Source organism: Acaromyces ingoldii (genome assembly GCF_003144295.1).
Source record: "Acaromyces ingoldii strain MCA 4198 unplaced genomic scaffold FA10scaffold_6, whole genome shotgun sequence".
Lineage (NCBI taxonomy): Eukaryota > Fungi > Basidiomycota > Exobasidiomycetes > Exobasidiales > Cryptobasidiaceae > Acaromyces > Acaromyces ingoldii.
Window position 1 is genome coordinate 409520 of NW_020290252.1, and position 12372 is coordinate 421891.

At 58.5% G+C, this 12372-nt stretch overlaps 5 protein-coding genes across 5 annotated transcripts; 2 read left to right on the forward strand and 3 right to left on the reverse strand.

Moving 5' to 3' along the window:
• Window positions 1–942: 942 nt before the first annotated feature.
• FA10DRAFT_269091 (hypothetical protein) lies at window positions 943–4696 on the reverse strand. The gene has a single exon (XM_025522611.1). The coding sequence runs from the start codon at window positions 4217–4219 to the stop codon at window positions 1154–1156; it is 3066 nt and encodes a 1021-aa protein (XP_025375006.1). The 5' UTR covers window positions 4220–4696; the 3' UTR covers window positions 943–1153.
• Window positions 4697–4921: 225 nt separating this feature from the next.
• Window positions 4922–6383, forward strand: FA10DRAFT_262265 (FMN-dependent alpha-hydroxy acid dehydrogenase; the record flags this gene model as incomplete). The annotated part of the gene is made up of 4 exons (XM_025520112.1): window positions 4922–4930; window positions 4992–5187; window positions 5275–5651; window positions 5727–6383. The coding sequence occupies 4 exons, from the start codon at window positions 4922–4924 to the stop codon at window positions 6381–6383; spliced, it is 1239 nt and encodes a 412-aa protein (XP_025375007.1).
• On the reverse strand, window positions 6378–8618 carry FA10DRAFT_269093 (hypothetical protein). Its single transcript, XM_025522612.1, has 3 exons — window positions 8164–8618; window positions 7632–8106; window positions 6378–7565 (listed from the first exon to the last, which is right to left on the reverse strand). The coding sequence occupies exons 1-3, from the start codon at window positions 8262–8264 to the stop codon at window positions 6618–6620; spliced, it is 1524 nt and encodes a 507-aa protein (XP_025375008.1). The 5' UTR covers window positions 8265–8618; the 3' UTR covers window positions 6378–6617.
• Window positions 8619–10199: 1581 nt separating this feature from the next.
• On the reverse strand, window positions 10200–11375 carry FA10DRAFT_262267 (alpha/beta-hydrolase; the record flags this gene model as incomplete). The annotated part of the gene is made up of 1 exon (XM_025520113.1): window positions 10200–11375. The coding sequence occupies one exon, from the start codon at window positions 11373–11375 to the stop codon at window positions 10200–10202; it is 1176 nt and encodes a 391-aa protein (XP_025375009.1).
• A 438-nt stretch (window positions 11376–11813) lies between these two features.
• Window positions 11814–12348, forward strand: FA10DRAFT_269095 (hypothetical protein). Its single transcript, XM_025522613.1, has one exon. The coding sequence runs from the start codon at window positions 11934–11936 to the stop codon at window positions 12327–12329; it is 396 nt and encodes a 131-aa protein (XP_025375010.1). The 5' UTR covers window positions 11814–11933; the 3' UTR covers window positions 12330–12348.
• The last annotated feature ends 24 nt before the right edge of the window (window positions 12349–12372 follow it).

Below are 12372 nucleotides of genomic sequence, written 5' to 3' on the forward strand. Positions count from 1 at the left end.
CGAAAGGACAGGCAGAGGGCGAGCTCGAGCGGGACGCGGCTGCCCGGAAATGTCGACGGTAAGTCACCCTCATCCTCATCCTCCTCCTCGCCCTCCTCCTTCTTCTCTTTCTTCTTCTTCTCTTTTCTCTTCTTCTCTTCTTTCCTCTTCTCCGCCTCCTTCTCAGCATTTTTTGCTTCGTCTGTTGCGGCCTGCGCTCCGTCATCGACGGTGATGTGCCCCTCGGGCTCCATGCCCCGCACAACGCCGCCGCGCCACGCGCCCCTGGCGCTGTTGAGCCGGCATCGCTTCACAAGTGCCCACTCGAGCACCCTGGCCGACGAGTAGAGGCTGACGATGGAGAGTCCAAAGTTGGCATACTCGACGGCGATGGCCGACTCGTGCGGCGTGGCGGGCTGCAGCTCGATGTCGAAGCAGTGCGTATAGGCGATGCGGAGCTGGAGCACGATGGAGACGAGTGCGAGGAGGATGCGGAGCGGGCGCGACCAGGCCGCGTGGCGCAGCACGAGGTGCGCAATCGGTAAGGGGGCGGCCTGCACCCAGACGGCCAGGGCGAGCAGGCTCTTGGCGTTGTGCGGTCTCCGCTGCGAGCGCGGCGTGATGAGCCACGTCCAGAGCGACGAGGCGCGGCCCAGCGAAGACCAGTCGACGAGCGCAAGCCCCACGAGCACGGGCATCGAGCAGAGCACCGCCGTCGCGGCGCGGCTCATCGCCGCCGACGACGCTCCCGCTCGTCTTCGAGCTCCGTTGCCTGTCGTCCCCGCCATTGACGTTGTTGTTGGGTCCGTGAAAGGGGCACACTCAAATAGGATCGTCGTCTTTCCTTCTCTTTTAGTCTAATTATGCTCGGGTCGCGTCGTCGGTCGCGTCTTCGGTGCAGCAGCGCCGACGCGCATTAATGAGACACGCCCTCTCATCTCCCCCCTTTGCTCAAAGTCGAGTCTCGCCTATATTTGTTGTCTTCCATTGCGAACCACATCCACGGTGAGGAAGGGGGAGAGTCAAGGTGCGGAAACATACAATAGTAGAATAGATAGACAGGTAGCCACCGTGAGAGAGGACAAGGGAGAAAGAGAAACGTCATACGTAGTACAGTTTAAAGAAAAGCAAGAGAGAAAGGGAGAGAAGGAGAGAGAGATGCTGAGGGGAATGTCTAGGCAACCGCTGCCTTGGCCGGTGGAGCCGTCGCCGGCGGTAAGGTCGGAAGTGTCTGCCGCTGGGTCGACGAGGGGGTGGCCTCGCCGCCTCCAGCGCCGCCCACGCCCCTGCCGACCTTGGAGAGGAATCCGGCCAGTCTCGGCAGGTCGACGCCCTCCATGCCAATCGACTCGATGGCGGTGACGAGCTCGTCGAGCATGCCCTCGACCTTGTCCTCGGACACGTTGCAGCACATTGCGACGACCTTGCGACACTGCTTGAGCTTCGTGGCACTGGCGCCCTCGAGGTCGTGGATGCGTCTCTGGAGCTCCTCGACACTACTTTCGTACCACCGCTTGAGCCAGCGGAGCTTGACGAGGGCATCCTGCGAGCCTTCTTCAAAGGGCACCTCCTCCTTGAAGCGCTCGGCAGGCGCGAGAGAATCCTCATCGACGCTCATGTCGCCTGCTGCCTTGTCTTCTCCACTCGCCTTCTTCTTCTCCTTCGATTGCGACTCGGTCTCAAAGGCCAAGCACTGGGCGATGAGGACCTGTGTGGTCTCGTCCTCTTGGGTCTGCTGCTGCTGCTGCTGCTGCTGCTGCTGCTGCTGCTGCCCGCTGCTCTCGTCGACGGTCTCGTAGCCCATCTCGGCCCGCAGACACCTGCTCAGGTTCTCGCGCCTCATCTTTGCCTCGTCGCGCTCCACGACCTGGGCCTGGCCCACGTTGATGCGCCGCCGCCTCGTCGCAAGCTCCCTCGTGGCACTCTGCAGGTGTTTCTGGGCCGTCTCAAAGGCCTCGTCCTTGTCCTTTTGCTCCTTCTGAAACACGTCGGCGAGGTCCGAGAGCACCGTCGTCATTTGCTCGAGCACGTCTTTGCTCTTCTGCACGGGCGCCCTTGGAGGCTGCGTCAGGCTCGTCACGACCTCGTTTGCACTGCTGTTTGTCCGGTCGCGCTTGTCAGCAGCAACGGCAGCAACGGCCGTCGCAGCATCGTCGTCATCGAGCGCCTCGATGCCCCAGTCGGAGGGCTTGATGCGCAGGTTGTTGGCAATGTCCTTGCGTGCACCGACGTCGAGGAGCATCTTGACCATGCTTGCGTTGCCCACCCGGGCCACGATGCCGAGCGCCGTCTCCCCGTCGAGGTCCTGGGCATCGACGAGACTGGCAAAGCGGCCGCCCTCATGGCGGCTGATGTACTCCAAGACGCAGGCGAGATAGTAGCGAGCGGCCTTGCCGCGGCCCTGGAGCGCAGAGACGAGGGCAATGTGGTGGAGAATGGTTCGGCGGCGGTAGTCGCGCGTGTGCAGGCTCTGTGCGAGGAGCTGGAGCAGGACGGGAAAGGTGCTCTTGTCGTACGAGTTGATGACGAGGACGGAGCGCTGGAGAGGCGTCTCGCCGGCATGGTTGCCCGCAAAGGGGCTGGCGCCGCCGCTCGAGGGAGGACGCGCGACGAGCGTCTTGACGAGGGCCAGGTTGGCCAGTGCGCTGGCCCAGTGCAGCGCAGAGTGTCCGTGGTCGTCGATGACCAGGTCGATGCACGGCGCTGGACCGGCCATGTCGACGGTGGCCCCATTGGCGAGCGGCGCCGCCGCCGCCGTTGGCCCATTGCCAGCGGCAGACGCACCCGAAAGGGCATGGTGACCAGCGAGGCTCGCATCGTGGCGCAGCTCCAGCAGCAGCTCATCGAGTGCGCGCTGGTGGGCGGGCGTGATTGTCGCATCAACGTCGACGGCGGCGGCGGCGTCTGCAGCAGCAGCAGCGTTGTCGTCGTGCGCGACCGCCTGGTGGTGGACATGGACAAAGAGGGCCTGGAGTCGCTTGTGCATTCTCTTTTCGCCCTCGTCGCCCTCGCGCATCACCTGGGGCCGGTCGGCGAAGCGGGTGCCGGCCAGCTGCAGGCTGCGCAGGTGGTCTGGTGGGCCCAGCGACACGCGGTGCAGCTTCGTCGGCGGCCGCACGCCTCGCAGGGCCGACGTGGGCGACGTGCTCCTGCCCAGGGCATTGAGGTCCTTGACTGGCGACGGTCCCGTCGCGGCCGCCTGCTCGGCCCGCTGCCTCTTGTCCACCCGTCTCTGCTCCAGCTCCAGCTCTTCGTCCTCGGTGTGGTCGACCTGGTCCAGGCCCCTCTTGTTGTTGTTGTTGTTGTTGTTCGTCGTCGTCGTCGTCGTCGTCGTCGTCGCTGATGCTCTCGAAAAAGACTCGACCTCGGTGGTGGCATTGGGTACGCCGGCAGCAGCGGCAGCAGCAGCAGCGGCAGCCATGCCCTGGGGGGTGTAGCCATAGGATGCATACCCGCTCAGCGTGTCCCTCTGCTCTGCCGTGGAGCCAGGTGGGAAAATGTTGGGAAAGGGCGAGGGCGCGTCGAGGTCCGACGGTGGGCGCAGGGTGAGGAAGCGAGGCTGGAGGTGGCTAGGCCCCGTCGCGCTCGCGCTCGCGCTCCCTGGGCCCGACGAGGGTTGCGGCGATGCAGAGGCTGGCGTCGCATGTGGCGAGGTACCCACGGCTCCCTTGGCGGCGGCCAGCTGCGCAGCGCCGGGCCCAGTGCGGTAGTACATGCTCGCCGAAGGAGCGTTGGGGTTCGGTCGCTTCCTGGGTCCCGCCACAGGCACGTTGGCCGCCGTCGCTGGATCAAAGTCGAGCAAGGGCTGGAGCAGATGGGCAACATTGTACCGCGCCGACAGCTCCTGAGCCCTCTTGAGCGGGATCCATGTGCCCTGGTATTTCCCGTAGCCTCCCTGCACCTTTTCGTGCTCGCCCGTCAGGATCTCCTTTTCCAAGATCTTTGTCCGCTTGGCCTTTTCGATGCCTGCAATCTTGAGAATCTGCGTCGCATTGAGGTAGCCATCGGCACGGCGGCGCATGCATGCAATGCCGCGCACCGTCAATTCGTACACGGGCACCGACGAATACGTGGCCAGGTACACTGTGGGCGGTTGGCCAGTCGCTGGTGGTGGTGGTGCTGCCGCAGTGGTGTTGGTAAGGATGCTGCTGCTGCTGCTGCTGCTGCTGCTGCTACCGCCAGCGCCAGCATTTACTCCTGCGACCGCTGCTGCCGGCATGGCCGCACTGCTGCCATTCATCGTCGTCTGGCAAATTGGCTATTCTCCACGTCGAGGTTGTAAGTCCGATGCAGACCAACGACGATGCCGCCTCTCCCCTTTTTTTTTATCCTCCCTTTTTTCAGCGTTCGATCTCGAGCGAGAGGTGAACGGTGTTCGTCTCGCTCACAACGACGCGACCCACGCGTCGCAGCCTTACTTTAACGAAAATAGGGCCATGTGGCAAAGGTTGATTGCAGGGATGCGCATAAAAACTCGCTCGCCCGACACTTTGTCATTGGGCTGACTTCTGTCATTCTCGTCGGCCGAGAGAATGCTAGATTTCGGCTGATCCCAATTCCCTAGATCTTAGAAGGTTGGCGCTGGTTAGGGGTAGGTCCGTTAGGGTTAGGGTGGGTTAGGGTTAGGGTTGGGGTTAGGGTTAGGGTTGGGGTTAGGATTAGGATTGGGATTTTGATGGTATTCCACCTTTCTGGAGCGAAAATCACTTTGTCATAGGCATGCTGAACTGGGATGGCGACGCGCTCGAAATTCGAATCCCACATGGCTTCTCACTTAGTAGAACGCTCGGCCGAGCGAGCTTTTAAGCGCGTCCTTGATTGCAGTCGGTCGGTCGGTATTCGGAAGTGGAGTCCTGTCCAGCCTTTCCAAGTCAGGCGCGCCCCCGCACTCTCAGAAGGCTGCTATTGTCGACTTCACAGCGAGGGCGACTCTTCAAGCAAAATGTCGATGGTGAGCGTGCGAGATGGGTGGCATTCCGGTCGCGAGAACAGGACTGACAGGGGCAATGCAGAACGGGTACATGCGGCAGATCTTCCTCGACGCCCTCATGCAGGGCAAGACGGAGCATCTGACGACCCGCTATTCCAAGCTTCGCGAGCAGGCTGAGCAGAAGCTGAGCTCCGAGGCATTTCTCTACGTCGACGGAAGCGCCAGCACGCAGAGCACGGAGCTCAACAATCGCAAGGCTCTGGATGCCTACCAGATCGGTGAGCGATGACACTGTGTTTTGAGAGGGCGGGGTGATCTTGGGCGGCGGCCGCTGACCCAGAGAGCAATGTGTGTCACCTGCAAAGTCCCTCGAATGATGGCTGGCGTCGAATTCTCAGAGTTCAGCACCGAGCGTGAAATCTTTGGACGAACATTTGCGAATCCGCTCATCATCTCGCCCATTGGGGTCCAAGGGCAGCTCCATCCAGACTCGGACGTCGCTACTTCTCAGGCGGCCAAGGAGGTTGAGGTCACCTTTTGCCTCTCTAGCGCCACCTCCACGCCCATGGAAGTCGTCATGGAGAAGTCACAGCACGAAGAGGCCTGGTTTCAGCTCTACTGGCCCTCCGACGACGACGTGACCGAGAGCTTGATCACGAGAGCGAAGAAAGCCGGGTACAAGGTCCTGGTCATCACCCTCGACACGTGGACCCTTGGCTGGCGGCCCCAAGACATCGATGCGGTGCGTGCTAGTAGCTCCACTCTGTGGGAACTTCCTCTACCAGGCTAACCTTGTCCTCTCTTTCTCTCTTTCTAGGGCTACAACCCTTTCATCAAAGGCATGGGCTGCGCAAACCTCTTTTCGGACCCCGTCTTTGTCGAAAAGTACTGTGAGGGCAAGTCGCCCCTTCGCGACGGCGCCACGGCCGACGACGTGCAGCAGGCCGCCCTTTCCGTCGCGACCCAAGGGCTCCTGACTTCTGGCAAGGCACGCACCTGGTCCGAGCTGGCTCAGATTAGGAAGCTGTGGGGCGACGGACCCATCGTCGTCAAGGGCGTGCAGACGCTCACCGACGCCGCCAGGGCCGTCGAGGCCGGCGTTGATGGGATTTGGGTCTCGAACCACGGTGGAAGGCAGGTTGACGGGGCTATTGGGAGCCTACAAGCCCTCGGTCCCATTTCGCAGTATATCAGAGGCCTGCCAAAGGACACGAAGCGACCGGTCATTGTGTTTGACTCAGGCATCCGGTCCGGTGCGGACATCATGAAGGCCGTCGCGCTTGGAGCTGACCTCGTTGGCATCGGGAGACCGTATGCATTCGGCCTGGCATGTCGGGGTCAAGAGGGCGTCGAGGCCGTGCTCAAGTCGCTCATTGCCGACTTTGAAATGAATGCAGCCTTGGCGGGCTGCAGGACCATCAACGATCTCGGCCCGCATAGTCTTGTCAAGTCAGGCGAAGAGAGCAGGCTGTAAGCTGATCAAGTAATGTGATTGGCTGTAGTGTATGGCCGAGAAGTTGTAGACGAAGCAACGTCTAATGATCACATAACTCTCTTGGTGCTTTCCGTGTACATGGCAAATGGTGATACGAGTCACAGTAAGACTGAGGACTTCAGGATGGAAGAAAGAAAACAGGAAGATATACAAAGCAGCATGACAAGAAGGCGCAAAGACGACTGAGAAGAACGGGCGCAGTGACGGACATGACTAGAAACCGCTGGTGTAAGGGTGTGGCGGCGGATTGCCCTGCTCGATGGCCATGCTCAGCCTCCTCGCTGGTGAGACGACGCTGGGTCCCGAGCGGTGCATGGGCAGGCTTTCATCGGTGCGGTTCGAACTCTGCGAGGTGAGCGTCTGTTCGCGCGGCGCCTCCAAGGCCGGTGTATCGGTGCCACGCGCCAAGGCGTGCACCATCATCTCCTCGTCATCGTCTTGGTGTGCTGCCTTTCCCGCGCTGCTGACCGACGTACTGCTGGGCTGGCTGGGGCCATTGGTAGGGCGGCTGGTTGTCTGACCTGCCTCCTTTGCCGAAGGGGGCGGAGTAGTGTAGGGGTCGTCCTCCTCGAAGCGATCGTGAATTGTGAGGACGTGGATGCCATTGTCGGCCGACGTGGTCTGCTGGTCGCGGTGGTGAGGCATCTCGATTTCCTCCTTTCGATTTCCTTTGAATGCGCCGACGCCGATCTTGGAGGCGAAGAAGTTCTTGGTCGTTCGGACCTTCTTACCGGCATTGGATTCCACATCGCTGTGGAACACAGGCTGACCATTGGTGCCAGCAAGACGGTGGCGGTCGCTGGACCTCCTCTCGTCGGCCGTGTTGAAGCTCTCCTTGGTCTGCAAGCCTCGCTGAGCTTGTCCGTCTTCAGCCTGTCGGAGGTAGTAGTGGCTATTGTGGCGCGTGTTCTTCGTGCTGTTGTGATTGTTGCCGCTCGAGGCCGATGAGAGGTAGCGCGCAGTGCCGTTGTTGGTGGCAAAGGCGCGGGCGTTGAGCGTCGCGAGGAGCGAGTTGACATAGAGCTTTGACAAGGGCAGGTTGAAGATGAGGTGGAGCGTGGTGGTGCTGGCGAGGAAGAGGATTAAGTCGATGATGGCAAAGGACGCCGTCAGCACACCAGTTTGGAGCGTGGCGCGAATCAGCCTGGTGATGACGTCGTCCTGGATAGACGATGTTATCAGCTTTGATTCTGCTCATCCCTGGAATCTTCTGTCGTGGAGACTTACGGTTTGGCTGAAACCAGTCTTTGAGCGCTTCAGTGTCAGGATGAGCGACGTCGTGACGATCGTGTCGGAGATGGCAGCGCCAGCAAGCCAAAGGATGACAGCGACCTGGAAAGATTGGAATTTGGCGAATTCTTTCACTTTCGTCACCTCGATTGTCGTCCAGGTGGCGCCGCTGATGCTCATTATTCCCGTCAGGGCGATGATCGTCGGGACGACCCATGCCCAGCGACCTGGGGTGAGGCGGTAGACACGCCAGGCAAAGAAGAGTTGGGTCATGAGGCCGATGGCCGAGACGAGAAAAGGGTCGGCGGCAAAGGTCGAGTTTGCAAAAGCAGAGTACTCGAGCATGCCAAAGTGGCTGATGAGGTAGTCATAGAGGAAATGAAGGTCGAGCACGGTGTTGAGGGTGTCGAGGAGAAAGAGAAGGGCGACAAACGAACGAAGCCAAGCCTTGTCTGCCTTGAAACGGAGGAAGCTGGACCTCATCATCAGTCTCCACCCTTTGCCAGACAAGGTTTCTTGTTCCACCCACTAGATGTAAACCTGGACGCATGAGAAGCCGTAGAGCCAGACGTTGAGAACAACGCCGATAAAGATGCAACCGAGACTGAGATCTACTCCAGCGGGACCCATTGCGTTCTATCTTTTTTGTCAAGGGGTTGTCGGCGGTGCGTAGTGAGGGTAGGAGTGCTGTAAGGTGATGAGATGATGGGGTGATGAGGTGAGGTTTGAAGGACAGGAGAAACGAGGGAGTGCGTTCGACACTTGAAAGCCATGTACAGGGCCAATATATATCACTTTCCCTTCACGACTCAACCAGCAACCCGGCAACCAAGAGCGGCGGCATCTGTGACATGCAGAGCAAGATAGGCGACTCTCCCTACCACTTCTCTGAGATGCAGGCGTACAGACAGACTGCCTTCGTGATTCTTTCTTTCGCGGCAAGCCGCTACACCCCTCACCGCCCCCGCCCCCCTTTTTCCGTTTTTTCCCATCATTGTGTCTTCTCCTCGCTTGCAGCAACAGACTAAACATCACCGCGCCATTCTAAGCTCCTTTTTTCTCGGGCACTGATTTTCCGTGTGGTACCGAAATAGACATGCAAGACGACAGGACAATTCGGAAGCTGGCTTCAAGAGTATCATGTCCTTGTTTTTCTGGATAACTTGGGAGCAAGTACTGCATACGGAAGCACAAAGATCTGAAAATCTCTTGCGGAGGCGTTGAGGAAAGGCTCAACTGCCTGTTTGAACCTGCTATGCAAGGACCAGCAGAGAACGACATGGACGCTCTTTCATTCGGGGAAGAAGACGCAACAGGAAAGACGCAACAGCAGAACGTAATTGTAGAAAGTCGTCTGCGCTGATTTCACATCATATAGCCGGCCTCGTCTACTACATGTTAAACGGGTATTAATTATGCACGCGAGAGGAGCGAGCAAACCTTGATGGAGCAGGGGTCGAATTCTAGGGTGCATCGGTATGTGTTGAGGCGCAGTGAGCGTTATTTTTTGCTGCTCTTCTCAAGCCAACGCTAGCTTGGGTCTTGCAGAGTTGTGCCGTCGCCAATCCGGTGGTAGCTAGTGCAGTCTCCTTGCCTGTCCAGCTTTGCTTCGCCTGCCGCGGACTGCGGGCTGGGGGCAGCCTGCGCTACACAAAGCAAGAGAAAAATCGGTGCTGATGTCGGATTCGAGCTAACTTGATTTGATTTGCCAGATCGGGAGCAGCACTCGAATTTGCTACGAGAATTCACATACATCAGTACTTCTTTTCACTCTACATAGCGCCACTGCAGCTAGAGTAGTAGTACCTTAATACGCTAAGCTGAGCTTAAAAGCAAGAAGGTGGCCCCTACGCTCGCCTTCCTCGCTCCCTTCCACTTTCGCACCCTTGTTTCCTCGGTCATCGGACTTGCCCGACTGCTTCACATTCGCCTCTAAACTGCTTCACTACTCTGTACGTTGTTTTGTGGTCTTTCATTAGCCTTGCCGCGCCATTGACATGCGCTTAATTGGCCCTCTGCTGTAAAGCACAGTACGCGGCGGTAGATTAAACGCCAAGGGTCGGAAAGGCTGAGAAATTTGTACCGTACTAGATCTTTCATACCCCCTTACTTAAACACCCTTGTCACGGCCGCATGCACCTCATGAAATTTGCTGACCCTGCCTGCACACGCATGTACCCTTTCCCTACCAGACGACTTACTTCGTACTGGTACTAGCACTACTATGTACTGTACAGTACGTACTGTACATACTACTTCCGGGTATTTATCTTCCGTCTTTTAGGCAAAGGTAACGATTTTTGCCGAGAAGCGTCCAACTGTGCCTGTTTCTCACTTTGGGAACGCTGTCGCTTCACGAACTGGAGGAGAGCAGAGGTCACCAAGTCTGTCTCAAGAAAATAGTCTTCTTTCGGTGGTGTGGGAGCAGATGATGCCCATGAAAGGAAAGCAAGTCAAGATGTAGGGGGTTATCAAGAGTAGATTCGCTTCGTGTCCCGATTCGTCTGGTGCAGCGGCAACTTTTGCCGGCTTCAGATCGCATGAGAGATCGCTAGGCTTGTCGTCCTAGGGCGTTGTAAAAGCGTCGCAGATGTCCTGAGCCAGCACTTGCGGAACCTCGTAGAATGCAAAGTGGCCCCCTCGGTCACTTCTGGTATACCTGACGACATTGTGTGACCTCTCCAAGACGCTTTTGGGCGGCATTGGAAAGACGGGGTCGGGAAGGGCAAGGATTGCGCAGGGCACTTCGACCCTCTTTCCCTTGGGAAGCAGGTTGGATGCCTCGACAACTTCGCCAGTGTAGATCCACAGCGACGACGGAAGTGAATCGGTGACGAGGTAGAGCATGACCTCGTCGATGAGACTGTCGATATCGAATGGGCCTCCTTCGCTCTTCAGGAGCGCAGCTTGCGACGGAGATTGGGACAGGTCCGCCCAAGCATGAAAGGCCTCTAGAATCCAGGCCGCTGCGCCAACCGGACTGTCAGCCAAGGCATAAGCCAGCTTGTTTGCCTTCCATGCGTGGATCTGCCCATAGGCGCCTTGCCCTCTTGACCAGCAGTCTGACTCGAGCTTGGCGAATGATACCTCATTGGCGTCTGCATCGGCGGGATGTCGACCGTCCCGAGCGGCGGCGTCGTAATGGCGAACACTGTACTGGGTAAAGTGCACGCCCAGGACACTGTCGGCATGGTAGAGACCTAGAAGGTCCGCCAGCATCGAGCCCCAATCACCGCCATGGACATAGTAGCGGTGGTAGCCCAGCGACTGGGTCATGAGCCTGTGGAACACGTGAGAAATGGCCTTCGGGCCCATGGGGGTCTTTGGCGCGGTCGAAAAGTGGTAGCCGGGCATGCTCGGCACGATTAGATGGAATCGGTGTCGGAGACTTTCTACCAGGCTACTGAGACTGTAAAAGGAGTAGGGCCAACCGTGAAGGAGGAGCAGCGGTGGAAGGTCATCCTTGTCGCCTTTCACGTGGACAAAGTGCACGTCAATGTCATCGATGTTCGCCTTGAACTGCGGATGACGGTTCATTCGCCTCTCTCTCTCCCTGAAATCGTAGTCTTCACTGGTCCAATGCTGGCAAAGGTGCCTCATAAACCGGGTAGGAGGCCCATGCCGCCAGTTTCCATCATTTTCGGGCGATTTGAACGCAGGCCAATTGAAGCCTCGCACCCGGTCGAGGATCGAGTCGACTTTGGCCTGAGGGATTTGGATCTCGAATGGTCGCGGTTCCATTGTCGTTTTGCTCATTCAGCTGATGGGTAATACATTTGCAGGGAAGGAAAGAAAGACGACCATTTATAGCCAGTAGGAGACTGTGAGAAGCTTTCAGGTCACCTCCGTGATTGCAACGGATGTCCGACATCCGAGATCCTGACCTCCCTTCCGCTCGACGTCACCTCCGAGAAAGAGAGCTGCAGAAAATAGTCTTGCACAGATACCACTTTGATCTACTCTCTTCCCGCACCCAAGCTCCGGGCGTGTATGAGAATTTTCTGGTGAATGAGAAGCTTGCTTGGAAGAGACTCGAGACAGTGCCGTGGCCATCATCGGGTCGAGGCGTTAGGAGGACGCGCGCCACGTGGTTTTTGCTAAGCGCCAAGAATCCGCGCGTTGCGTCACCGGCGTGCAGAACTGAGGTTGACAGGAGCAGATTGTTCTATTCGTGTTTGGGCACCGCCTGGGGCTTGGCGCGTTTGCCCCAGATTGGCAGAAGCCTGCTCGCTATAAAAAGCCATTTCTCCTGCTAAGATTCTTTTCTCTCAGATCGATCTCAGTAGAGCACGAAGCAGAATGCAAAAAGGGATCAACACACCAGAGGAAGCCAGGGGAAGCGGGGGTGGCCGAGCTGGAGGGCTGCTGGCCGTCAAGTCAAAGAAGCGTCGATTGGCACTCCACATCCCCAACGCTTACCCTCGCCAGATGTCGAGAAGCCCGCCCGCTGAGTCTCCTGGCGCAGCAACGACATCCTCGGCAGCTGTGCATCAGGATCAGGCACAAGGACGGGCGCAAACACCGTTGCAGGAAGAGGTGGCGCCGAGGACGGCAACGGCAACGATGACGCTCGCCAAGATCGCAAGCACCTCATCAACGAGCACCGACGCCTCGGCGGGCTCGCCTACCAAGGTTCCAGGCCAAGGGCAAGAGCCAAAAGCGCAGTCACTCTGGAGCGCAATCTGGGGCAGCTAGGAGACGGCATCTGCGGACGGTGAGTCTGCCGTTGGGTCCTTTG